This window comes from Carassius auratus, chromosome 49 (assembly GCF_003368295.1).
Source record: "Carassius auratus strain Wakin chromosome 49, ASM336829v1, whole genome shotgun sequence".
NCBI classification, from domain to species: domain Eukaryota; kingdom Metazoa; phylum Chordata; class Actinopteri; order Cypriniformes; family Cyprinidae; genus Carassius; species Carassius auratus.
Genome location: NC_039291.1, coordinates 9,449,446 through 9,477,247, shown reverse-complemented (window position 1 = coordinate 9,477,247; position 27,802 = coordinate 9,449,446). Strand labels below are relative to the sequence as shown.

Below are 27,802 nucleotides of genomic sequence, written 5' to 3'. Positions count from 1 at the left end.
TTTTGGTCAAAAAGTATAATACATCTAATTAAATGAATGCAGGAAAAATTGGTATTCTGAAATAGTATGGCACCATATGACCTGACAGGCAAACACATGGAAAGCAGGGCGCTACGTGAAAGTGATGGTTGACAGCCTGACAGCCCTGGACAGCCCGAGTCCTATACTGAAATCTTTTTATGTTTGTGTTTCAAGAAAATCATGCCCGTAGCTTTCGGTAAGCCTTCATCACCCTCTCGGTTGCGGTTACCATGGCACTAGTGCGTTAGGTCAGGCCGGACCTACAGACCTTTCCTCTGAGCACAGCAATCCCAGAGGACCGTATGATGAGGACTAAAATGACAAAAACAAAGCAGATGAACAGTGAGCCGCTGCCACTGCATTCCTTTTCAGTTACCGCTTTTCTTTTGCTTCAGCAAAATAGACTCATGATTAGGTTTATCTACCATAGTAGCGAATGCACATCTAGTCCTTGAAATGCACCAGACTTTAAAAACATCTTATGTGATTAAGCATCTTTCATCTCTGTGGCCCATCTATCATGTCGCAGGCTGTTTCTCTCGGTCGAGAAGCAAGATTACATGATGTTATTTACAAAGAAAGACGTGCATTGAACCATGTGCTCTGTGACACATTCACATGTTATTTTTCGTTGTGGAACAAAAAGTTAATTTGTTTAAAGTCTGTGCATAGAGGGGAAAGTAATTACAGAGCCGAAAAACATTTTCCACATGATACAGAATGTTCACTTATGAAAAAAACAGGTGAGTGACTCTGGTAATTAATTTCCAAGTCTGAATCAACATATTGAAATTAGCGATGATTATTCGAAGTCCTTCCTTCTGCGGCGCATTTATGATGATGCTTTATGGAATGGAATAGCCTTTTTTATTTAACCTCTTAAAAACTGTTTTTGTGTGTAATCTGGTAACGTAATCCAATTCCAAAAATTGAGTACCTATAAATAGAGTATTACATTTTAAAATGCTCTAAAATAATCATATTACAGACACTTTTTTTATAGATTACATGCATATATAAATTTTTCTGAGAGTGTGTGTATATATATATATATATATATATATATATATATATATAATTTTATATTTATACCAACTAAATTAACTGAACTTTGCTTCATCAGTATCTTTTTCAATCATGTCCAATTAAATACAGTGGCTACTTTGTCTATAAGATCCATGATCAGGCATGATACAGCCCAAGCTTGGGTTAACATGATGAATATGTCTAGAGAATGTGCAAGTGACATTACTTTGTGGTATGCCAACCCCTGCAGTAGACGCTGACGCCTGACTGATTGGCTCTTTTTGAGATGGGAACTGACCAACATACTGCATGTAAACTTGTCCTTGGCCACAACACGTACTGTATTTTGACACTATGCAATTTAAACACATTCAATCAGCAAACAACACAGTCCTTGCACAAACATGCACGAACATGCATGTTCATCATAAGAGGTCAGGGCAAACAGTGATGGTCTTTTGAAGCAGAGCTTTCTTTGGTTTCATTTGACCAAGCAAATAAAACCTTCAATTTAAATTTGGCTTTGGACTGCATCTGTCTGGAATCAACCAGTTCCAATGTGTTGTTACATTTGCTAGCTGCTGAGAGTAATTACAGAGGCGGAAGAACTTCTGTATCATTGATCAACCATGTGCGATAATAAATATCTTCAAGAAAAATGCATGTTTCGGATTTCGTGACTTAATTGCAGCTGCAACAATTATTTTCTGTTACTTGCAACATTTCTTTTGGCTTCTCTTATCTTTTCCTCTTTTAGGACCTTGTTGTGGTCTCAGCTTCAAGCTGAGTGAGCCTCTTATTCGACTGATCCATGAGAGTGATCAACAGGGGAGTGATGGGTTTGGAGGGAGACAGTTGCTGGCAGTACACCTGGATGGCAGAGACAGGCACTGGACTCATTATTCTCAATGACATTTTAAGCATCCCTTTATAGCAAACTTCAAATGTAAGTCAATGCCAAAGAGATGATAAGGGAATTGTGTTCTGTACAGCCAGCCAACTAGGTTCAACTGATGTGTTTCTTTTTTTTTTCTTCTTTTTTTTGGTTGTCCCAGGACTGCAAGTTATCCAGCATCAGTCTATGGGACAGATTTGCTAACAGCTTCTGCTGTCAGTATTTACTAAAGGCACACAGGGAAGAATTAGCACTGAAAAGTTATTTACGCAGTCATTTTTGTGACAGACCATACTAAATATCCATTTGTTTGGCCTTATGTGTATAGATAATTCAGACAAACATCCACATTCACCAGCTGCATTATGTGATCAGATTTGCAATAACACAATAGCAACCACCTATTAAAAAATAAAATAAAGTTTGTATATTTTGCTACTCATTTTCTGTATAAAAGCATAGCAATCCTTTGAAACAACACTTGATCAAATGGTGTCTCTTTGATTGGAACTGATCGTGCGGAAACAATTAATTTTCCAATTAAGCGCCATGCTCAGTCTACCTTCTGATGTAAATATTACATTGTTCCCTCAATTTGCATTTATAGTGCTTCTCAGCCTAGATATAAAGACATGTTTAGCACTTAGTTTTACTATTAGTTGACCAGCCATTCTAGCAGATTAAAAAAATACATATTTTCAGAAAAACCCACAATCACCCACACCCCCTGAGAAGAGAAATCCACACAAACAAATCCTTCTGACAACTTCATGAAGCTTCAAAAGGGAAGGAGTCATTCACTCGGAGCAGAAGGGAAAAGCAGTGAAACTAAGATTTATGAGGACAATTTAATTTAAACTAGAATGTAAATAACAAACAGAATGATTAATTATCTCCGGAAAGTGACGCATCATGTTTGTTGTGCATTAGGAAGGCTGTGAATAAGATGAAATCAGTTTTCATGAATACAGACACAACTTTTCTCCTTTATCCTGGAGGAGTCCAACAATATGACACCACACGGTGTGGAATAGATCCATGTCAATAGTCTATGGGATTTTAATAGGACCTATATGAAACTGTTAAATGAAACAAAATTCAATACATTTTGGATGTATAAAATAACTAAATATAACATGAAATTAAGAGGCCCATTGTCTGATTATGTGTCCTGTGATTGAATACTGAGTTTTCACTCGCTCGAAATATGTTTTTTTATTTTATTTTTTTATTTACTATAGCTACTAAAAAGAGCCATTTGTTTCACATGACTATATAAATAATAATAATAATTAAAGCTGCAAGCAGCATTTTACCGGGGTTCAAGCATTTAAGGCATCTGAGGTGGTCAGAGCCAACCTGGATGCACTGATGACATTTAAAGACATCCAAAATGGAGAACAGGCTATCAGACAGACACTAACACAGAAAGTAAATGATTAGAGTAATATATGTATACTCTATAAGCATATGCACACACACACACACAAAAACACACATATACATGCACACACATTTTGTTGCAGATATAGGTATTTGAAATAAGTGATAGGTGACATAAAATTATTGCAAGTCTTCTCTTTTTCAGAGTTTAGATGTCATTTTCAGGTTAAACTGTAATCATAATGTGGCAAAATTGTAAAAACTGATACATCTGTATGAACAAAATGGAAAACATCAATTCAATGATATTTAAAATGTTATAACAGTTAATTTATTAATGTTTTGGCATGAATTCATGAAAACAGTACTGTTTAACTAGCTGAATGAGCCCATTAGTGGTCTCCCGCTGCCATCTAGTGGTTATAAATTGCATTTACTCAAGCAACACTGTGTTTTTAAATATAACTGTTATAGTGTTGTTATTTTTTTTTTGCCCAATCTCTCTTAAATTTTGCATGCTTGTTTAGAATGAAATTATGCATTATTTTACACAGTTTTGATAATTTGTGGGCTTTCTGTTTGTATTAATAGGCCTTTGTGTACACTATGCAAATAACATATTATAAAATTACTGGTTTATAGTTGTCCAAATGCAACTGTTCAACATGTTTTTGATAATTATTGACCTTCAGAGTCTAGAGAATTGTACTTCAGTGGTTTTATTGATTTTCATCTGAAACCCTATCACTAGTATGCCAAAGTAACTTTTTGAAATAATCTTGAAAATTTAATTAACAGCTTTATTGACAACATTGGTCCCAGAGGCAAAGTTGTTCAGAATGAGGAGGTCTATCATATGATATGAAGATCTAGTGTTTTTGAGTGAATATATGAGCCTTTTCAAACAATTTGAGGCCATTTACCATATAAATCTTATGTTTTGAGACCTTTTCTACTGTTATAGCGCCTCCTATGGTCCGATCTCCATGAAACTTTGCATGCTTGTTAAGAGTCACCTGATACATGTTTTCCCGAAGTTTCATAAAGTTTAGAGTTTTCGTTTAGGTTTTATAGGCTTTGGGGTATGTTTGGCCACACCCCTTTTCTTAATTACCCCTTTAAAGCTAACCAAAGTACAAAATTCAACATTTTTTTGATAATTATTGATCTAGAGAGTCCACAGAATATTACTGCAGTGGTTTGGTTCCGATCGGGTAAAAAACCTAAGACTAGTTCGCAAAAGTAGGTTTTTTACATAGTTGTGAATAATTAATGAACGGTTTGATTGACAGCAATGGTTCTTGAGACAAAGTTGTGCATTATGAGGAGATCTATCAAATGATATGCATATTGTGTTGATATGTGAAACACCACGTGATTACAGAGCCATAAAACTCGTTAGCGCCAACTAGTGTCCGATTTCTTTCAAAATTCTTACAGACCTTAAGGTTCATGAGTCGAACGTACCCAGTGAGTTTCGTTCCGATCAACATCCGTTAACCCTTTCAAATAGGTGCTTAAAATTGTTTGGCCAATGGCGGCCATGTTTTTTGAGATATGCAAATGTCCTCATAGGTACTTGTGCCCCTTCAGGCCAAGACACTGCATACCAATTTTCAAGTCGATCGAGCCAACGGTTGCCTAGTTATAGACATTTATGTGTTTTTTCTATCTTATTGCGCCCCCAAGTGGCAGAGATGCGCAATTTTTTTTATTTGACCAAAGATTGAGCTCATACATATGTGTACCATGTTTGGTGAAGATATCTCATTTCATTCATGAGTTATAGCCTGTTGCGTAAAATTGGTCCTCGACTTTCGAATGTTTTGGCATCCCATTACGACAGTGAGTCGAAATTTCTACTTTTTTTTGATAATTATTGATATTCACTGGACAGAGAACATTTCTGCAGTGGTTTGGTTCAGATTGGGCGAAAAACCTAGGACAAGTTCGCAAAAGTAGGTTTTGGACATACGTCAAATTTGCGAAAAAACGAGGCCTCCTAGACCCAAAATCAGAGTGACCGTTTTTAATTTCGCATGACCCACGGATTCCAGAAATGTTAAATTTTTGGCTCTATCACAAGCGGTTTAGGAGCTATTAGCAAAAACGCATTTTTGATCACTGTAGCGCCCCCCACTGGCCGATTGGGCCGGATCTTTGCGCCTGAGTAGCGAGCAAGACTACTACCTTTTGACCAAGTTTCAGCTCTCTAGGCCTTACGGTTTGGGCTGCCCGTTCAGTTTTAAGGCGGAAAAATAATAATAATAATAATAAAAATCCTAACAATTACAATAGGGTTTCAGCACTGCGTGCTTGAACCCCTAATAATAAAAACTCTCTCTCTCTCTCTCTCTCTCTCTCTCTCTCTCTATATATATATATATATATATATAGTTTTTTTTTTTTTTAATTCAAAATGTTTAAAAAGGCTATTTTGATTAATGTCTCAAACATAACATACCAGAGAAATGCTAAACAATGAAGGCAGACTTTTTGATTTCCATATTTTGGCTCCCTCAGAAACAGGTCCAGTTGTATTGCATAACTTTCAATCGAAAGATTGATTTGCCTGTGCCATTGTTTCATTTCGGTTATGAAACTACCCTTGTATGCACACAGCACATTTAAGGTGGCCTCATTGATTTCATGCTTGCATTTTCACCAGGAGATGACCACAAATTATCAGAATGTCATCCACCAACTTGATTCATGTCCATTTTATGTCACCCGTGAGTATGTGGTGTTTTCATGACCGTAATCTCATATTCTAATCAGTGGCGGAAAACTCAAGGGTGAGGAACGTGGCCTGCTGGCACGTAAAGACTGTTAATTATAAACCAGAATGATAAGGATAATAATTTGAATTTTTTTTTTTTTTTTTGTGGAATATGCAGTAATTGGACATCAAGGGACAGAATATTAATCTGACACTGTTATTATCGATGTGACCTGATTAGGCAGAAATGGACTGTGGGGTTGTGCTGATTGTACCGTGTCTTTTCCCTTAGCATCTTTATTGAAATTCATGGCAGTGGAAGACCTTTCCCTCAGGCACTTACCTCTCTCCATTTCAAAGATCCTTCACAAAGATTCGATGTGCCTTTTTTGAGGGGGACTTTAGATTTCCTAACATAGCACTGGGCGACACACCGGCAGTGGAGAAATCATAAAGAATACCAATAATACAACACTGGGGAGCTGTTAGAAACGGATCACACCTACACGCACACTCAAGTACATAGAGAAATAACAGGTTACCATGATTGATATGGAAATCAGCTGGGGTTTTTAAAAACTCTTTTCAATGTGAAATGAAATGCTGGCTGCTGTTGATGTGCCGGTTAAATAACTCTTGGCTTTGGTTTGGGCCAGTGACAAGATGGCGAAAAGCAATGTTGGAATGCTAGGCTTGTGTGGGGAAATAATCAAAGGTTGTTCAGAAAATACCGCTCTGCATTCATAATGCGGTGAGAAATTGAACATGTTTCATTAGGCTTGGCTTTCACCCTTTTTTCGTCAAATTGTGTTGAATTCTCTCTAGAGCTGTTGGGATTTTTGGAATAATAGCAAAATGATGGTCTCATGAATATACCTTTAAGGGCTGTGGATTTAAGATGTTAATTTAGTGCAGCTTATTATACAGACAATAAAGAAAGAAAATAAATGGCCCCATACGAAAATCACCTATAACTCAAACAAACTGACAAACCCAATTGTGAGTTTATGTTTAGTCATATTAGTTATATTTAAAATATAAATTAAAATATAGGCATAATATATGAAAATATTGACATTTTGCATATTAATCCATGTAGCCTACCCCCCTAAAATAGGCTACCACTTTTAATGCTCCAATGCAAAGTAAACCAAAATGTATTTTGAATAATATAACGCATAATTAATATAATATAAATAATACTGCACACCTTTTAAATGTGTCAAATCTAAAATATGGTTTAATACATTGTAGCTTAGAAAATATAAGCACAGGCTTGACATTTATCCTGCTTGAATTAGTTCTAAGAAATGCACATAACTTCATAAATACCAAACTTTCATCTGTAAATATGAAATATATTAAATATTTAAACTATAGTTTTTTTCTTTCATTTTCCGTGACTGAAACAGTCAAATGTAACACATCAGGGAGGCAAAACTGATGTGCTTGTTTGATAACTTGTGGTTAAAGCGCCACTCAGCGGTCAAAAGCTGCAAATGCACTTTACTAACACCGCGGCGGCATTACCCGCGGCGGTAAAAGGGCCTTTTGAATGTCTGCTTACTGTATATAATAGTGTAATGTTTATTCTTATGTTTTTTTTTTTTGGCAATTATAATTAATTGCCAGTCCTAATACATACGATTATGAATTAACTAATGTCTGATGATGTTGCATATCTATAAGCTTAGAACTTAAAAAGCAGTGTGATTAAACTAATTGGCCACTTTAAACAAGAAAAGCTAATTCCTTTAATCGAGAATCAAGTCGACCATCAGATGTATTGTGTGATCTGAACTTCCTGCTGGGATATAAGCCTGCTGTTAAAGAAAAAAACATTTGAGATATAAAACTTCTAGCTGAATACTTTCTGCCTTTTTAATTGGTGGCTCAGAGGGCCAGAGAAGAAACTCCGTCAAGAAACAGCAGCACTTTAAGAAGTTTGTCTTTCTAGTGAAGATCTGACACTCACAAACGTGAGACTCAATCTACAGCAGCCCTGCCATATTCAAATTAATTTACATAATCACATAAGTAATGATCTTTCTGAATAAGACAAAAGCCAGTTCAGCATTAAAGACACATACTATCAGCTCAAGCTGCAGAAATATGTCTTTCAGGAAAGATGTGAAAGCCAGATTGGTGTTAGATTATTCTTCTTATTACATAATTGACCCAGTGTTTTTCATTTGTTTGAGAAAACTCAATAAAATAATAACGGTTTCTAAAAGTCACTGGAAAGTCCGAAGTTTGTTCCTTTCATTTTGCGTTATTATTTTTTTTTAAACTCAGCCTTCATTTCTCGACTAGTTAGTGGAGAGAGAAAGCTTTTACAAATTACTTGGATGAAGAATAGATTTAAAGTGTGACTGCATTTCTGATTTCTTGATGATTGAATTCTGTGATATTGATTTTCATTCAAACTCAAATTTGAATTTTTGTGACAAGATATTTCGGAGAGATCAGAATAATTTTCACGTGACTACACTTTTCAGCAAATTTCAAATATGAAGTCCAAAGTAAGGCTAGGACTAAATGTCTGAATATGGATATTGCTCCATAATACTATAAAATAGTAAACTGAACCTCTCAGTGAATTTAACATCTGAATGTGAATTGAAGTCTCATGTGATTGATATAAAAGGGCTTTAGAAGGGGAAATGTTTCGAGTGGGTTACAGAAGAGGTAAGATGGATCTAAAAATATCTGTGAAAGGATGGAGAATAGAAATAGTAGGGCATCCCACAGAAGTTTTCCTTTTTTCTTTTTTTGCACATTCTCTGGAATTTTAAATAAGTTGCAGTGTGAAGCAAAATACACTCCATTGCCTTAACTAAAACTGTTTTACAGGTATTGCAGTGGTAGAAATATAGGAAAGTTATTGCATTTTTTGATTTAAATAAATAGTTCTCCAAATTACACTTTAATTTGAGAAATCCAGAAATCTACAAACATCAAAGCTAAAAAGCTATTTAAATTTCTGCTAGCAGATATGTTACAAGACTATGTTGCAAGAAATATTCATGATAAGAGGAAACAGCATTAGTACTGTAAATCCCTGTGGGTGATCTATTCCCAGTGCAGAATTGATGGTAGTAAAAGTGCATTTAAATTCCCAGAGCCCTAGCAGACATGAAGCGAGAGGAAATTGCAGAGAGGAGTTGAAATCATCCCCTCCCAGCTTCTGTGCCCTTGATCTTGATTGAAAATGCCAAAGGACAGCATTCAGAGTCATTCAAACGCTACTGCCGTCTGGCTTGTCACAATCATCAGCAAATGACCTCATTATAACCCCCCTGATTTCAGGCTGAATCCCCGTGGAATTGTTCTGTCGCACACAGCCATTTTCTGTTCTGTTGTTTACATTTATGGATATAGATTTGTGGCTTGGTTTGGTTTGAGTCGATTTATTGTTTTGTTCTAGATTTAATATAAAATATGTCCTCTCACAGTGACAATTAATTTTATAACCGTTTTACATAGGTTCATATTCAGGGCTCTACAGTTTGTACAACTAAACTTGACACAGCATTAGATTACCAGGAGAGTCTTGAGAAATCCAAGTCGCCAAAAACACGTCACTAGATATAAGAAAAATGGAATTTCTGATATACAAAGACCACGTTACGGATAACAAATGGCGAAAAAATCAGACATTCATGCAGTAGAGCAATTCGTCTGTGGCTCACGTTGTGAAATATTGCAAGTAAGGCCCAACTTTTAGAGCATCTATGAGCAGGTAAATAAAAGAACGTCAAATCATTCTGTTTATGACGTTGCATCATCAATTCTTCATGTGTCATCAGTCACAGCAAGGTGATGTTTGACTCAGACGTCAGTCTATGGTGGAGTAAAGGCAATATATTCTCATTAACATTGGGAAAAGAACCATAAACGAGTAGAAAATATCAGCATAAATTTAAACTGAATCTTCCTTCTTTCTTTTATCCATAAGCCCATTAGGAGTCGTCTTCGGTTTTGATGACATGAAAAAGCGTGACGTTAAAAATGACCTGATGTCCATTGTTCCAGGCGTAAAGTGCCCGTTCTCGAGCATTGTAGTCGAGCATGGAGATGTGAAAGTACTGGTTGTGGAACGGGATGTCAATGTACTCGTACGTCGAGGTCTTTGTGTTGTAGGAATAATACACCTTGGCTCCGGTCAGGTGAGAATTTGTAATGTAGAGCGTGCCGCAGATCATGAAGGACTCGCCTGCGTTCCTTTTGGAGTATTCCGTGTTCCACGTCTGGAGAACTTCCAGCGTCTGCGGTTCTAACTGAGAAATCACAATGTTTCCTGCGTTCTGATTGGTGGCATATACAGCCCACAAACCCAGCTCGTCCGCCATCAGGTCGATGTCCGAGAAGCCTCCCCAGGTGTAGGGGTAGACGTTGTGGAAGCCGGCGTACTCCAAGGCACGCTGGGCGAGAACCCGTCCAGACTCGAAACTGTATTTTACAATGATGTTGCTCTGCTCCTTGTTGTAGTACAGAGAGCCGTTGTAGACCACATGGTTGGTTCCAGCCCATTTAAAGGGAAGGTAATAGGTTCGCGATTCCAGGCCGGAGATAAAGTCTGCGATGCTTTTGTACTCTCGAACCACCTTGCTGTTGGTGTAAGTGTCCATATACCAAACCTGTGGGAATATTACAGAGTGAGAGTATGTAGATGAGTGGTACACTAAATTATTTTGCACCTGGTTGGAAGTGGGTGTTAGTAATCCTGGGGATGAAGAAGATAAATCAAGTACTGTATATGGCAGAGCATTCATCAGACTGAAGAAAGTGGCGCTGTCCACTCCAGAACTCACCCGGTTATTTCTTGGAGATGCTAGAGGGTCGGTCATCCATGCACCAAACCGCGTTCCAGATGTCTTTATAGTCACAGGGCCAGTGATTTTCATTAATTTCCCACATGCTGGGGAAAAAAAAATCTTTATTTTAATATCACCATCTTCTCTTGAATGGCTGATTCCGTAGAAACAATTTCATGACTTCTAAAGACTGTTGCTTTCAGTGCGTGTGAAAAACAACAGCAACTGTTAATGATGTACTAGCTTAGTGCATCCAACTCCCAATGCTAGGATGTAATTATCAGAGATATTAATAACATATTGGAACATCTGTTGAATTTGCCTAACCAACTTATTAATATTATAAGGCTTTTTAGCACATCATCTTCAGAATCCCAGGTGTCATTTGAGGACTGTTAAAAACACATCGTTATTAAATTGCAATCAACTAACTAAATATAGGCAGAATATTAAATTTTTTGGTAACACTTTAGAATACTGTTTCTTACTTACTACATAACTAATTAGGAATTACTGAAGAACTAACAGGTAATTATTCATTAACACTTAACTCACTACTGTTAACTACTAAGAAAGATGTGTTAACTAATCAGTATGTAATATAATTTTATGATTGTGTTAAGTAACAGTTAGCTAATCAGTAACAAATATATTGAGTGATACCTCCTGAAGAACTACTATTAATTATCAACTAGTTAGGGTTCAAGAAAAATAACTATGAAATAACTACTTCTGAACAGTTATACGCAAAAAAACACTATAATAATCAGGCTGTGTCCCACAAATCAAGTACTTGAGTAAAAGTACAGATACCCCAATAAAATATTACTCCAGTAAAATTATAAGTAGGCCTGTTAATTTTCAAAATTACTTGAGTAAAAGGACAAGTACAAAGAACTACTACAGTAGCAACTTTGTTACAGCCCAATTATTAGCCTATAATGGAAATGAAATATGGATTTTGTTTGCTTCTAAATGTTTAACTTTTGATTATGAAATGTTTGTTAAATTAGTTAAAATGTGGGCAGTATACATGTTAAAATGGAATAAAATATGCTGTATTAAGAAATGTTCTCATCTGAAATAAACAGATGAACAAAGTTTATGATTACTTTTATAGGTTGTTCTTAGTCAAAATGATGTAGTTTATTAAGTCCTGCAAAATTATCTGATAATTAATTATTAATTACTAATGGGTTCCCTATGTTTTCACTTTAGAATACTGTTTCAGATTCTAAGTAATTATTCAGGAATTATTTGATAATTAATTATTAATTAATAATGGGTTCCCTATGTTTTCACTTTAGAATACTGTTTCAGATTCTAATTAATTCTTCAGGAATTATTTGATAATTCTTTATTAATTACTAATCGTTTCCCTGTGTTTTCACTTTAGAATACTGTTTCAGATTCGAAGTAATTCTTGAGGAATTATCTAATAATTCTGCCTGATCTCACAATCAAAACGTACATATTTAGACGTAAATTAAAACTGTCCAATACGTATGTGCCTTTACGTATTTACAGTGTTGTTTACGTATTATCTGGACGTAATTACAGGTTCGATATGTAACTAAATTTACATAAAAACAACCTAAAATAAGTACAGATAGAACGTTTTCTCTGACCAGTCAGTTATCCATAGAAAAATGCGTAACCCCACCCGAACCTAAACCTACCCAATTTATACAGAATGTTAAAAGAATAAAACATAATAAAAGACAATTTTAGTAAAAATATAATATTTAAACGTTATTTTGAGCCACTAACGTTAATTCTACACCTACTCCTAAACCTACCAATAACCATTTCTTAAAACTACATAACGTTACTGTTATAAATAAACAAATAACAGACAAACAAATGTAACACTAATCATTTATTTTTTGCGAAAAGATCAAAAGTGGTACCAAAAGTAGTTCAAATGATAATGAGTTCCAGTCGCAGTCCTCTCTGGAGGTAATAGTTTTTATAAGGTACAGAGCAGAATTTAATTTATTAATCCGTGAAATTATGAATCTGTCTTCTCTCCGTGAAGGCGCATTGGCGCGGTACTGATTTCAAATGTCTATCAACTGAAACACGGCATGTCGCAATCTGTGACGAATTAGGTGAGAACCAATGAGAGTTCGATATCAGTGCCGTAAACCGTGTCGTAACGTTTCTCGAGGGTGGCGCACTGGCGCTATTTTCACATTCAAATCATATCATAACGAGCGCGGGCTTTGACTGTGACGTTCGCTGTTGCTGAGAATGAAGATGAAGATCGATTGATAAAGGGCTGAATTTGGATATGTTCCTTGCAAACATCTGGATTCTAAAGATATGGAGTACAGCAAACAAATAAAATGGATGTGGTTTGTAATTTTATGCTGTGCTTTTGTGTATCTATGGTTGTAATGCCACTCATTGGATAGGAGAAAATCGCACAGCAAAATATTGCAAAATGTTTCAGGTTCAAAATAAGTCATTCAGAATTATTTGATCATTAATAATTAATTACTAATGGGTTCCCTATGTTTTCACTTTAGAATACTGTTCCAGATTCTAAGTAATTATTGAGGAATTATCTAATAATTATTTATTAATTACTAATGGGTTCCCAACATTTCCACTTTAGAATAGGTTTAATGTTTCAGGTTCAAAATAAGTCCTGCAGAATTATTTGATAATTAATTATTAATTAATAATGGGTTGCCTATGTTTTCACTTTAGAATACTGTTTCAGATTCTAAGTAATTCTTCAGGAATTATCTGATAATTCTTTATTAATTACAAATTGGGTACCTGTATTTTCACTTTTCCTGGTGTGTATATATATATATAATGTCGCATATGCTGAGGAGGCACACATACAGTACTGTATATAAAATATAAAAACTAAGGTAAGTTATCACAAGGCACTGGAGTGGGGTTCCTACTGGAAGGTGATTTCTTACAAAACACACTCACAAAACAATTTACTACATAGGCAAAACCTCTATAAAATGTATTGCATTGATTAATATTGCATTTTCATACTACTACTATTATTGCTAATATCATTTATATGAAAGGGTCACAATTCAATGTAATTGTGTAAAACTGTTCATTAGTAGTTACTTCATAGTTATTTTTCTTGAACCCTAACTAGTTGATAATTAATAGTAGTTCTTCAGGAGGTATGACAGAATACATTAGTTATTGATTAGCTAACTGTTACTTAACATAATCATAAAATTATATTACATAGTGATAAATTAACACATCTTCCTTAGTAGTTAACAGTAGTGAGTTAAGTGTTAATGAATAATCACCTGTTAGTTCTTCAATAATTCCTTATAAGTTATGTAGTAAGTAAGAAACAGTATTCTAAAGTGTTACCAATTTTTTAACTGAGACATCACTTTAAGACAGTCCAACTACAGTAAAATTATGTATATTGTTTCACTTCCATCTCCATCAAGCTGCTTTCATATGAGCTAGATGTATATGCCACTTGGTCATTAACTTAAAAATTCCGTTAATCATAGCAGAGGTCAATTACATATTTTGAACATTTTCCACTGTAGTAGAATATGGTCCCTTTAAAATGACACAAAAACGCTTTCACTATGCATGCTGTGGTTTATACTAACTTACTGAGTTTACTCATGCAGTTTCGAAGACGGCTGTCCAAGCTGAGGACTCTCTGATAGAGCTGCTCATAGTCATAAGCTCCCAGCTCCTCCTGGATGCCCGTCAGCACGGCAGACAGATTCCTGATTTCCTCTTTGAACTGTGAGATCAGCTTAGCATCTGTTTTGTACTGCTCTAACACAGGAATCAATGGCTGGAGTTCATCCATCCGATCTTTCAGCTCCTGTGGACACACACCCACACAGATGTTGTTACACTTTGCACGTTGGTCCCAATAAACAGTGTTAAGTCGTCAAACGCATTTCATGATGTAGTAATAGTAAAATTCTATTATACATACATTTCACCTTTTGACATAACACATACATTAATGGCTAATGCTGATGTTTGCATTTCCAGCAGCAGGTCTTCTGTAACCTAATAAAAATGTACCTGAAAGTTTCTAGCCATTGTAGTTTTCCTGTCCTCTTCAATTTGCCGGAACTTGGTCCGCAACCCTTTCATTTGATTTTCCATTTTCATGACATACTGGAAATCGCGCTGTGTACGCAGATTCAGGACTTCAATTGATTGAGACATATTCTGCACCTGCGTCACAAGACCACAAGTTAGCAAGTTAGATAAAACTAGGGGGCAGAGGGTTGTAGTAAAATAAATAAATAAATAAAAAGTAAGTAAATAAATACATACAAACATATAATAGTAATAAATAAAATCATAATAAAAAACAGCATAACTGTATTCAACATTGATAATAATAATATAAAAATAATATTAATTGAGGAGTAAATCAGCATATTAAGAACAATTTCTGAAGGATCATGTGACTATGAAGACTGCAGAAATGGCTGCTGTAAATTCAGCTTTGCCATCACAGGAATAAATTACATTTTAAAATATATTCAAATAGAAAAGTTATTTTAAATTGTGTTAATATTTTACAATTGTATTGTTTTTACTGTATTAAATAAATGCAACCTTGTTGAGCATAAGACACCTCTTTTCCAAAAAAATAAAAATAAAATAAAAATAAAATAAATAAATAAAATCTTACTGACTTCGAACATTTGAACTGCATTGTAGATGTAAAATAATCCATGATATTTTTTACTTTTTAACACAAGTAAATGATAATCCACAGACAGTTTCAACAACTGGTCGCCATTTTTCACATTACTTGGGCTTCATAAGGGTGAGTAGATGAATTTATTATTGTGTGATCTATCCATTGAACCTCGGCAGGTCTCTGTAAGACGTAATGGGAAGCACGTTCCAAAGATACGTTTCTTTGCATAAGTTATGGATAAACTGACTACAATTAATGAATCTTTAAAAAGGGACTGATTTAAAAACAACAACAACAAAAACGTAAACAGTGGCTCCATCTCACTGTGTTTGTCCCCTGTCAAACGTTCTGATTTGCTACCTTGACTGGGACGCGAGAAATGCGGAAATCCATGAATCATGAATGAGAGGCGTCCTCTGTAGGCCCTGACTTTCTTTTCAGGCAATAGGGAAAATGGAGGCGTTAATAAATGTACATATCAATATTAACGGCAGTCAGGCTCCCGCTGGATTGAGGCATGTATCATTTATCATAAAATCAGGTATTAATGACCTGCATAAAATCAGCCTCTTGTGAACACAGCTGAAGCATCCATCAGCGCTTTTTCTTTTTTCCTTGTGTGTGTGTTTAATGTTCCTAAGTGGGAATGAGATGGATAAAAAAGGATAAAATCGATGGGGGAGAAGAATATTTAATGTGTGATTGAAAGACTGAGAGAAAGAAAGAGCAAAAGGACAAGTGTGTGTGTGTGTGTGTGTGTGTGTGTGTGTGTGTGTGTGTGTGTGTGTGTGTGTGTGTGTGTTTGTGTCAGGTCAAGCTATTGAAGAAGTGCGAGTAAATCAGAACTGTCTTTAATCAAGGAAAAACACGAGATAATCCACAATAGGCGCTTGAGCCAACACACGTAGACAACGAGTAGACCTGACCAACTCAAACTGAACAGACTAGGACTTTTAAACACAGAGCAATCAATGGAACATAATCAAGCTAAATGAGGACAGGGACGTGAACAAATAAGGACACACGGGAACAAAAACTGGGGCAAAACAAAACAGATCTCTAATCCTGACAGTTTGTTTATGTCAGTACTAGTGGCAGGCTACAGTAGCTCCTGAACTGTGTGAGCCCCTGAGGCAAAACAGTACATTAGTTGTCCACACAATGTATACTAGCCAAATGATGCCTGTGTGTGTGTGTGTGTGTGTGTGTGTGTGTGTGTGTTGTTTGAAAAAACCGTAAGTGAGAAGAAATGCAGAGAGAAAAAAAAACTTTTATTATTAGGTTTGCAATGTTTTGAATATTTTTTTTTTTCCCAGTGCATGTGCTAGCGATATAAAACTGAGAAAGAATGTGAATATCATGATTTTAAAGTGCTGTCTTGTTAGGCCATTAAGTTTCCAAAAGATCGTTCCATTTGGTTCGTTTTTCACCCTTTAATGAGTATGAGAACATTAAGACAGAAACATTCTAATGACATTAAATATCTTAAGTATTAAGTTGGAAAAAATAACTTTAGAGTTGTAAGTTTGATTCTTAGTAAATATATATGCACTACTGTTCAAAGGTTTGGGGTCTGTAAGAGTTTTTGGTAGGTAAGAATAATATTTTGCTCAGCAAGGCTGTATTTATTTGATCAAAAATAAAGTTAAACAGTACAACTTTGAAAAAATAAAATTTGAAAGAACTTTCAGTTATAATATGTTTTAAATTGTAATTTATTCTTGTCAAAGCTGAATTTTCAGCATCATTACTCCAGTCTTTAATGTCACATGATCCTTCAGAAATCAATGTAATGTTGATTTTCTTCTCAAGAAAGATTTATTTTTATGTTGGAATGTTGGAAACAGTAGTGCTGCTTACTATTTGTGGAAACCGTAATAAACTTTTTATTTATTATTTATTTTTTTATGATTTTTGGATGAATAGAAAGTTCAAAAGAACAGCATTTATTTTAATTTATTTGTATTTTAATGTAAAAGTATTTACTTCACTTGGTCAATTTAATGCATTTTATTTATTGCTAAATAAAAGTATTGACCCCAAACTGTTGAAAGGTAATATGTACTGTAAATATGGCAGTGTTACATATACAGCATTAAAGTACACACACACACACACACATATATATACATCAGAAAAATAAAGAAGTGTGCTAAAATGTGTGTGTTTCTTCATGAGACCTTCTCAAGCAGCTGTCGGAGCTGTCTGCTCTTGGCATCCCTGGAGCAGAGGTTTTGTTCTGGTGCGACCACAGTGCAAATACAGCGTCCGTCGGCATCCTGTGCCGAACTATACACCTGCCATCCTTCCTTGGGACCAATTGTCTGGAGAGACACATACACATACATCCAAAAAAATTACAATTCTGTCATCATTCATTCATCCTGATGTCTTTTCAAAACAGTGTGACACATGACTTTGACGGTATGACTTTCTTCCGCTCAAAAGAGAAGACGGTTCCATGCAGTCACCTTAAAAGTACTTCGGTTCCATGCAGTTACAAAGTTACAATTAATACCTCAAAAAGCATACAAAAGCACCTTAAAAGTACTTTGGAGAGGTCCATGTTCCTTAATTGCCTTATTCCAAAGTTTTCCTAAGTCGTTCAATAGCTCTGGGCAAAAAACAGGCAGGACTTTACACGTATGTACATGTCTGTCCGATTCATAATAAAACTGGTGTTTCATTAAAGGATCCAAATCAAAAAATTATTTGTTTATGAATTGGACAGTGCTACTTTTCATGAAAATGGCAAAGAAAACTAGGGCAGATTTCCATCTATTGGATGCACAAAGCTATCATAACTTCAAAAGACTAAATATTTCACACAAGTCATATGGATTGCATTTTATGGTGCTTTTGTGCCCTTTTTGAAGCTTGAAAGATACGGCAGAAAAAAGTCAAACTGGTTTGGACTGACATGAAGTTGAGAAACTGACTGAATTTTTTTATTTTGCGATGAACTGTCCCTTTTACTTATCATTGAACTCACTTATTGTATTGTGCTGTAGGCAGGTAAATATGACAGATTTTATCCACTGGGTGAATTCAAAGGAATGTTGTTGTAAATTCTTCTTCTTGTGCAGCCTTTAGATCACCTCCAACAACAAGGCTACGGCACGAATGCTAAAACCCATGATTGTCATTTACAGTACATGAAGCATACGGAGGCCTTGCTAACTATTAAAGAGTTTTTGTGGACTATAACAGTCAAGCAGGCATGCCATTTCCTCCAGACAGCAGTTTCTCAGGGGGTGAATGAAATAAATTGCTTAGGTGGACTGAAAAGCCAAGGAGACCACATCATAAACCCGCTTTTATCTATTGGAAATCTGTCTAATACTGGACCCGACTGCCTGTGACATCATAAAGTGGGCGTGTACCTGTCAGTCACAATAATGCCATTGTTCTTTCGCTGTAATCCACTTGCACTGTAACGGATCCAATTTACCAGCTTTGATGTATAATTTGCACAGTCGAGTCTGAGAGTTGATATGCGAGACTTGTAACTGTGCACTCAATGGATCCACAAATACAAGCAGGGCTTAAAAAATAAACAAAAACTATACAGGAAGAAAGAATTGGGATAATGAAAAGACAGGATGGAGAAAAGATGGGGAGGTTTTGTGGATTCACTTGAGAGGAGATAAAGATAAGCTGAGGACAGAGGCATCCAATGTCCTCAATGCATGTGCACACACTGATTTTACTGTCACCACCCTTGACCGCCTCTGCTTCTTATTTTTTTATCCTACCGCTGCCACATATTTTCATTTTCTTAAAAAAAAAAATTCTTCTCCATAAGATTTTTTTTTTTTTGTGTTGTAAGTTTTACATTGCTGTTATACAACAATATGTGCTTTTAAAGAATTTGGTAAACGAATAAGTTACTCATTCATAAAGATGGTCACTTGTTTTGATTCTGAATTAATCTGTTTTAAACGAGTGGATGGTGACTTCTTCATAAAGGCAGCCAATAGTTTCATTACTGAATGAATTAGAGTTTTGAATGAATCAATTAAATGAATGATGACTCACTCATAAAGACCATCACATCTTGTGTTGACAGCCCTGGTATAATGGAGTGACAGAGACGTGCGGATCCATATGCAAGCTTTTTTTCCTTGACATGGTCTAAACATAGACAGGGTCGAAACAGTAGCAAACAGGTATGGTATGGGCAAGACACAAGAATACAGTATTCCAAGGGCACGCAAGGGTCTCAGATCAGTGAACAATATCCAGAGGGCTAGACAGAAAGAGATAATTCAGGCACAGATAATAGTCCAGGCAGGGGAAAATGGAGTCCAAATGGCAAGACAGCAGGGAAATCCAAAAACACATGCAGAGATCGACACACGGGAAAACAGGCAAGGAAAGACTAGTCTAAACTAGGAAAATAGACTGGCTCCATATCACAGCTAACACTGGGAGAGGGAGAAACGCATAACAAGACATCAGTATGAAAGAGGAAGTCCAATGCTATTAAAGCATGTCTGATTGTAGCGGTATGTGTATTTGGTCTCAGTTCATAGACCGTATTTGTGACAGAGCCCCTGCCCAAGGAGTGACTTCAAGACACTCTACACATTACACAATCCAGGAGGGCGGTGGAGTGGAGGCGGAATAGGGGGAGGGACGAAGGGCCAGGTCCATGTAAAAATGTAAGACCCTGGGAATGATGCAGGACCAGCAAAACAGGTCAGAAGATCCAACCTGGCGGAGCAGAAGACCACAAGAGCAGGACATAAGACCACCACGGCTGAGCAAATGGAGCAACAGACCACCACAGTAGAGCAGATGGAGCAGAAGCCCTCCACGGCAGAACAGACAGAGCAGCAGCCCTCCAGGGCAGAGCAGGGAACCACCACGGCGTAGCAGACAGAGCATGCGACTACCACCGAGGAGCAGACAAAGCAGAAGACCACTAGGCCAGAGCAACAGGCCAGCAGAGCGTAGCTGATGACCAACACCACAGAGGACATAGAGTGTTTTCCCACCAGGGCAGAACAGACGGAACTGGAGCCCACCAGGGCGGAGAAGATGGGACTGGGACCCATGGAAGAGACTGGGGCCTAGAGAAAGCAGAAAGACAGACAACACTGGCAGTGCATGCATAGTCTCAGGGACCGAGGCAGGGAACACAGAGTTCATAAACGGCCTCCATAGCCATGACAGGACAGAACGAGAGTTTGTAGATGGCCTCCATAGCCGTGGCAGGACAGAACAAGAGTTCACAGGTCGATACCATTGACACCTCTGGAGGTTCAGAAGCAAATGCTGCCACCTTTTGAAGTTCTACAGCAGTCCCGTCCAGGAAAAGGGAAAGCTCAGAAACAATTCCTTCGCCCGCTACATTACCAGCTAAAAGTTCATTGCTGGGCACCACCACAACGCAAGAAGCTGAAGCAAGCCCTGCCGCTTCAGGAGGTTCTGCAGCATGCGTGCCGATACCAGCGGTGTATCCCTCACACTGGACACCAGACTGGGATACCGAAGGACTGACCTTGAATATCTGGGTGCAACAGACAGGATGAGGAAGGACTCAGCCGTGACATGACGAGGCTCTGGCAGATCAGCTGTGAAGTGGTGAGGCTCTGGCAGATCAGCTGTGAAGTGGTGAGGCTCTGGCAGAATGGCTGAGATGACACGAGGTTCTGGACGATCAGCTGAGACCTGATGGGGCTCTGGAAGATCACCAGAGGCGTGATGAGACTCTAGACCAGCAGCTGTGGCTTGCCTTGACTCATGGAGCTCAATCGTGATTGGCTTCAGGAAGATCAGTTGCGACTTGACCTGACTTGTGAAGGTCAGCAGTGACTTGACTTCTGAAGATCAGCGGTGGCTTGACCTGACTCGTGAGGTTTCAGTGTGGCTGCCATTTTGTAATCGGGCTCTGCTGTTGCTACCATTTTGTGCTCTTGCTCTAGTGCCGCTGCCATTACATGAGTGAGTGCGGTGTTACGGTCCTCACCTGCGACACCCAAAATAAATGAAGAGCCAACACACAACAAAGCATAGTCAAAAAACTGACAGAGTGATGAACGTGGACCCTCACATCTAATCTTAGACCAAAGGGGTTTTTAAGCCATCAAAGAAAATCTCAATCAGAATAATGTCCGTTAAATCAGAATAGTCAGTGATGGCTAAAACTTGTGTGCCTTGCTTAAGGGCAAACAATATTCTTGTTGTGTCCATACCTGACAAATGTTCCACTGGAAATCTGCTGGATCCTTGTGTGGCTGAGTATTCTGTAACGAAGTGTAAGAGACGTGAGACGTGCGGATCCAAGCTTTTATTCCTTGACATGTTTGAAACGCAGACAGGGTCGAAACAGTAGCAAACAGGTATGGTATGGACAAGACACAAGAATAATCTAAGGGTAAGCAAGGGTCTCTGATCAGCTAACAATATCCAGAGGGCTAGACAGAAAGAGATAATCCAGGCACAGATAATAGTCCAGGCAGGGGCAAACAGAGTCCAAATGGCAAGATGGCAGGGTAATCAAAAAACGCAAAGGCAAAGATCAATACATGGGAAAACAGGCAAGGAAAGACTAAACTAGGTAAATCGACTGGCTCCATATCACAGCTAACACTGGGAGAGGGAGAAACGCAGAACAAGTTGGCAGTATGAGAGAGGAAGTCCAATACTATTAAAGCATGTCTGATTGATTGTAGCTGTGTATAATTGGTCTCAGGTGTATGGTGTGATTATTGAAATGGCGGCTGGGAAATGTAGTCCAGGGTATATTGTGTGGTGTGAGAGTCTGTGTGATGGATGATGGCCTCTGGTGGTGAATTAAGCTGGAGTCTGATGATGAAATGGTTAAACTGGCTGATTGACAAGAGACTGATTCGCAACCACGACTGGAGCAGGACGTTTCAGTGCTAAGTGTCAAGTGATGACAAGTTTGTGGTAATTATGAGATGTGAAAAAACAAATTTACTCTCACAGCGTAGGATACAGCATCTTCTCAACATGTTAACTACATGGAAATGTTACTGTTTGTGGGCAGGCAAGTTGGCGATATAGAATGTGTGCAGACATTATGCAAATGTATTACTTCGTGAAGTAGAGCCGTAACAGAATAAGATTTGATTTTCTGATGACTCATTTAGGCGATTGAGAGTCGACTCTTCTTTTTTTTTGACACACAATAACTTAATTTATAGTGCACTGTCTGCTTCACAACTTTGCAGATAGTTTATGTTCAAATACAGCTACATGACACACTGCATAAAAGATAATAGCCGAAAAGGCATAATAGGGGCAATTTAAGTAAGATAATACCATATTGAGTAAATAGCATAATATAAAGTAAAATAACACAATACTATCGATCCTGAATGAACTGGTGTTTTAAACAAATCATTTGAGTGAATCAGTTGACTTGCTCATAAAGATGGCCACTAGTTCCATTCCTAAATGAACTGGTGTTTTTTGAATGAATCGTTAAGTGTATAATCAAGTGACTCACTCATAAAGGCAGTCTTGCTTCTTTCCTGAATAAATAGGTGTTTTGAATGAATTTATTTTTGTAAATAGTAACTTGCTTATAAGGGTTATGTTTCTGGATGAATCCGTTTTGAACAAATTGGTTGAGTGAAAGGCACTCCCGTGTTACCACCAACCGGTGAAATTACATAACTTGCATTAAGAGTGACTGAAAAAATACCCAGCATTACTGCACAGACTGACAGCCTGTCTTAACGTAAAATTGCTTCTATTTTGAATTGCAATGTTTTTCGAAATAGAGTAATTTATGATAAATGCAGTGTAAGGCAGATATACATGTACAGGACATTTCAACATCAGCAGTATCTCAACAAAGCACTTCAGTTATGAACTGATGGATTCTTTTACAGTCACACAGACTATGTCACCTTCCATTTAAGTCAAGATAAAAACAAACTATGCACGCCATCCAGACAGAAAGGGAGAGTTAAAATATATCACTATGGAGCATGGAGGAATATACACTGACCATACAGGTACTGATGATCATGTCTTTTAAATGGACTCCCATTTCTGTCCTGATGGTGGAAATCATAATGTAACAGTTACTTTTATGACTAAATTCAAATAGTTGATTTAAAAAAGTTTTAAGAAAAAAATATGTAAAGTTGTACATTTGTGGGTGTGTTGCTCACACTAAATACATGGGTTCATGATATTTCTACTGTGATAAATGCAAAGCAGAGAAAACAGTCCTCTGATCTTTTGTTCTCGCTAGTATTTGTCTCTGCCGTGCTTTGTATCAAGTGCTGATATCAACGACACCTGTTTGAAAATTAAAAGGCTTACCCTGCTGCTTAGAGAAACTGAAATTATTTTTTCTTTCTCCCTTTCTGTGGCTTGCTCACGCTTGCGTTCTTGTGCTCTGACCTCTAGACTATATCTCAATATCTGAGTACAGTTCTGAAAGCTATCGAGGCATAGAAAGATAAACCAAAGGATTTAATTCATTATCAGCCATCTTTATAAAGTCTCAGCGAGGAATCTGTAGAATACAAAGTGAGGGTGTGGCAGTGTTCGTGCGTAGCAGATTTATTATTTATTGTAAGGGTATGATGGTTTATTTCATTCATCATATGCGTGTGTACAATGGTTATCGGTGCTGCAAAGGCAAATGAAAATACATGTGTAAGGTATGCGGTGACTTTCATTCATTCGTTTTTGTTTGCAGTGTTCGGATTAGAAAAGAAGATAGTCAGCAAAAATATCTCTTGAGATTTCATAAAGCCAGCTATGCTCTGGAAATCTTTTATGAATGTCACATATAGGCTACATCAATATTTTGATGTATTCTGGTTCAGATCATGAAAGATATTCACAACAGTGTTATTTTAGTATCATTGAATAATGCATTAATAATTTACATTTGTTTTTTGTTTTATTTATGATTATTATTTATTTATTAATTTTTTTGCCATTTTGTTGTGTTTTTGTCATTTTTGTTATTCTTTTTTAAATAAGTCATTATAGTTTTAATGAATTACTATGTCAGTTTTAGTTTTAGTTATTTTAGTAGATCAAGTTAAACTAAATGAAATTGACCAGATGGATCCTTGGCAACTGGCTGAAATAAAATATGTTTTTGTATATTTTACTTTATTTTATTTTATTTACTTTATTTCAAGTAATGAAAATGATAATAATTTTAGTATTTTGTGAACTACAATAACCCTGATTCACAACACCACATTCACAACACCACATTAAAAAACGTCATGACGATGGATCAATACATGACTGAATTGACTTTTCCATTGAAACTCACGCAAAAACTGTCATGCTATAAAACTAAACTCTGAATGCTAAATGAGGTGAAGGTTTGTATTATTATGGATCCCTGCACTGACACTGGAATGCTGTATCCCGTAGGTGTGTAATGCAATTTGTCACCATAAAAAGCACATTTCAGCATGTCAAATTAATCATCATGAATCACTCATCCCACAAGCAACAACAATGTAATTAGAAGCCCATTACACTAGCGTTCATTCAGTTTCATATATAGTCAAACAACTCAAATACCCTCTTGCTTGGGGTCTATGGGGTATTTGCTATTTTTTTTGCATGTGTTTATTTATGGACCTTCTGTCAACTTTTTGTAGACTTTACATGAGGAGGTCAAACAGCCGGCACAGAACTACTAGCTTAGTTGTTTCATGGTTAAACAAATGGTTCAGACTAAAAGCAATTCACTGTCTAGTCCATGCAGGCTTATGTCTGTATGCGATTAGTCCACTTCAGCACTACAGCAGTGTGGACAGCTCCTGTCCACCTATGACTAAACAGATGAAGCACATCCCCTCACTCATTTTAGCACTTGTTACATCTTGCCACAGTGATTTTTTTTTTTCAGCAGAAGTATCTTTAAATGAAAACGTCTTGCAGTATTATTTAAAAACACTTAATGAAAAGAGATAAAGTTGTTTTCATGAAAATGCTATTTGCAAACTAAATATAACATATTATTATTGTTACATATTGTATTTATATTTTATAATTTATTATTATATAATACTTTTTATTTTATTAATATTTTAATGCCAAAATTTAGGTTAACCTTTTTAGTTGTTAAGGTTATAATCAACTCATAATGAATATGAGTCAATCCAATATAATGCAAATAAACCATTTTAAATTTAAATGCATTTCCTTTCAGTACCATCCGTACCCTTCCCAGGGTGCACTGGGGCGTGAATAATTATGGTTGCATTGTCTAACCTTTTGGCAGTTTTATTTATGCTGTTGTCGCTTTTGTCATCACTTGTTGGTTTGTGCATTTGTTTGGATTTAAAATGATCAGTGCTGTTACCTTGTCTGGTTTCATCTGTGAGTTACATTGTAGGTACTCCATTAATATTTATGTCACGTTTACAGTATGCAATGAGTATTCATGTGATGCTGTCATTAGACAAGCATGGGACTTTCCAACAAAGGTAACAATTTGCTTTTCATCTGATACAGCATCATAAAAAATATCTTAGTTAATTTATCTAATTAATAAATGTTTAATACTATTCATTAAACTGGAAGTTGTTTTGCAACAACATAATTTTTATTCTATTGTTCGTTCTATGCAGTTTCTCATTTTGATTATTCACTTTTGTGGAGCCCATTTGATTAATTATTTTAAACATTATATTTAATTAATAATATTGCTTTATGTTGCTTCCTTTATCATTTTTACAGTGACAGGTTATTCTGCTTATTTACTGTGCTGGGCAGTGGACCAGAATTTATCATTACACCATTATATTCACTGGCTGGTGAAATCATATCATAAGTATGCATCCATACTGCCAACAATGTAAAAAAAAAGAAAAAAAAAAAATAGACAAAATTCACATTTTCAATGCTTAATAAATATCTGCTGCATGTCACTTTATCTGTTTATAACTCACCAATGCATTCCTAGCAAAACTGCAAAACATCTGGAAAGACAAATGGTGCTTCATGCTTGAATAAACCAAAGTTTATTATCTGTGGAACTTAGATGCAATAGATTTATTTTCCTACAACACGTACATATTTCATATGATGCATAATACTGAGGACTCCAGTGTTAGATGACCCTATGAAATGTTAAATAATTCTAGACCAAATAACATCTTTGAGGCTGCAGTAGGCAACTTGCTGTGATTTTAAATAATAAATCATTTATTTCCCACTAAAGCATATACAGTCTGTTTCAGATATACCCACAGAAACAAAATCAAGAAATGCGTTATACTGAAATCTTTAAGCTTGCAACTCATCACATCAACTTACCATGGATGGATACAGTCCGAAGACGATGAGGAAAAGCAGGGGATTTAACGCACCGAACAGAAGGATCATGCTGTCACGACTCTATCGCACTTTTCTGGCGTTAATATCGCGTCCTCGGCGTGGCAGATGATGCCCGAACAGAACAGGGCGGATAGATCCACATTCATTACCGTGCTGCTCCTCCGCGCCAGCTCCCTCGTGCAGCCAATACTGAGCGCGCACTGTCCAAAGTTCCGACCGCACGCTCATGAGGATTCAGCAGCTAGTGACCACCCGACACTACCACGGAGACCTTCACAACGGATATGACATCATTTGATTATTCCAAACGTTAACTTGTTGAGCAAGGTTGCTGAGTGCACGCGGTTTACTGTGGAGTCAACACGCCATATTTCCAAATGTACGCAACACTTTGGTTATGTGAGCAGAAATGGTCATGTTGCCACGGTCGCCTCTGGTGTATGGAGCAAAGGTACACGGCAAAAGTTCCACCTGGAATTGCATATGGGAATGTGTGCCTTATGGCAGCAGAAGCAAAGATAAGAGTGAGACGAATACTTTTTGTCCGGGGCCTGGGGTTGCTGTAAAAGACGCGAGACTCGAGCACAGCGGTCAAATATGTCTGTTCAGCACGTTTACTTAGAAAAAACAAAATAAATGTAGCGCAATGGGATGGAAAACGCTTTATGCATGAAGAGCCTCCAAAGGCGCTATTTTTACACTAGTAATTTGCACGCAAAATGCTACCTGTTAACTGTACAATTTTTGCGACTTTGAGTGGAATTCACTGTCAAACTCGGTAATATACTACATACAGTGGTGCTTTTACTCCGAGGATGCAAGGGAAGTGTCTCATCAAAAAGTTGGATGTAAAAATTAAACAGCGCAAATATGACTAAATATGATATTAAAAGTTTAAAAGGCACTATTTGTTTTTATATAGTAACACTGTCCAACAGCGACACCCGCAGGTA

General features: G+C 36.8%; 1 protein-coding gene across 2 annotated transcripts; it reads right to left on the bottom strand.

Moving 5' to 3' along the window:
• Window positions 1-9,084: 9,084 nt before the first annotated feature.
• On the bottom strand, window positions 9,085-27,406 carry LOC113066135 (noelin-3-like). 2 transcript variants are annotated; one of them, XM_026237811.1, is made up of 7 exons: window positions 26,829-27,406; window positions 21,746-21,796; window positions 17,726-17,869; window positions 14,912-15,067; window positions 14,483-14,702; window positions 10,859-10,965; window positions 9,085-10,684 (listed from the first exon to the last, which is right to left on the bottom strand). In XM_026237811.1, the coding sequence occupies exons 1-7, from the start codon at window positions 26,895-26,897 to the stop codon at window positions 10,007-10,009; spliced, it is 1,425 nt and encodes a 474-aa protein (XP_026093596.1). In that variant the 5' UTR covers window positions 26,898-27,406; the 3' UTR covers window positions 9,085-10,006. The 2 variants fall into 2 exon arrangements, with proteins under 2 accessions (XP_026093596.1, XP_026093597.1); XM_026237812.1 differs by lacking the exon at window positions 21,746-21,796.
• Window positions 27,407-27,802: the final 396 nt, after the last annotated feature.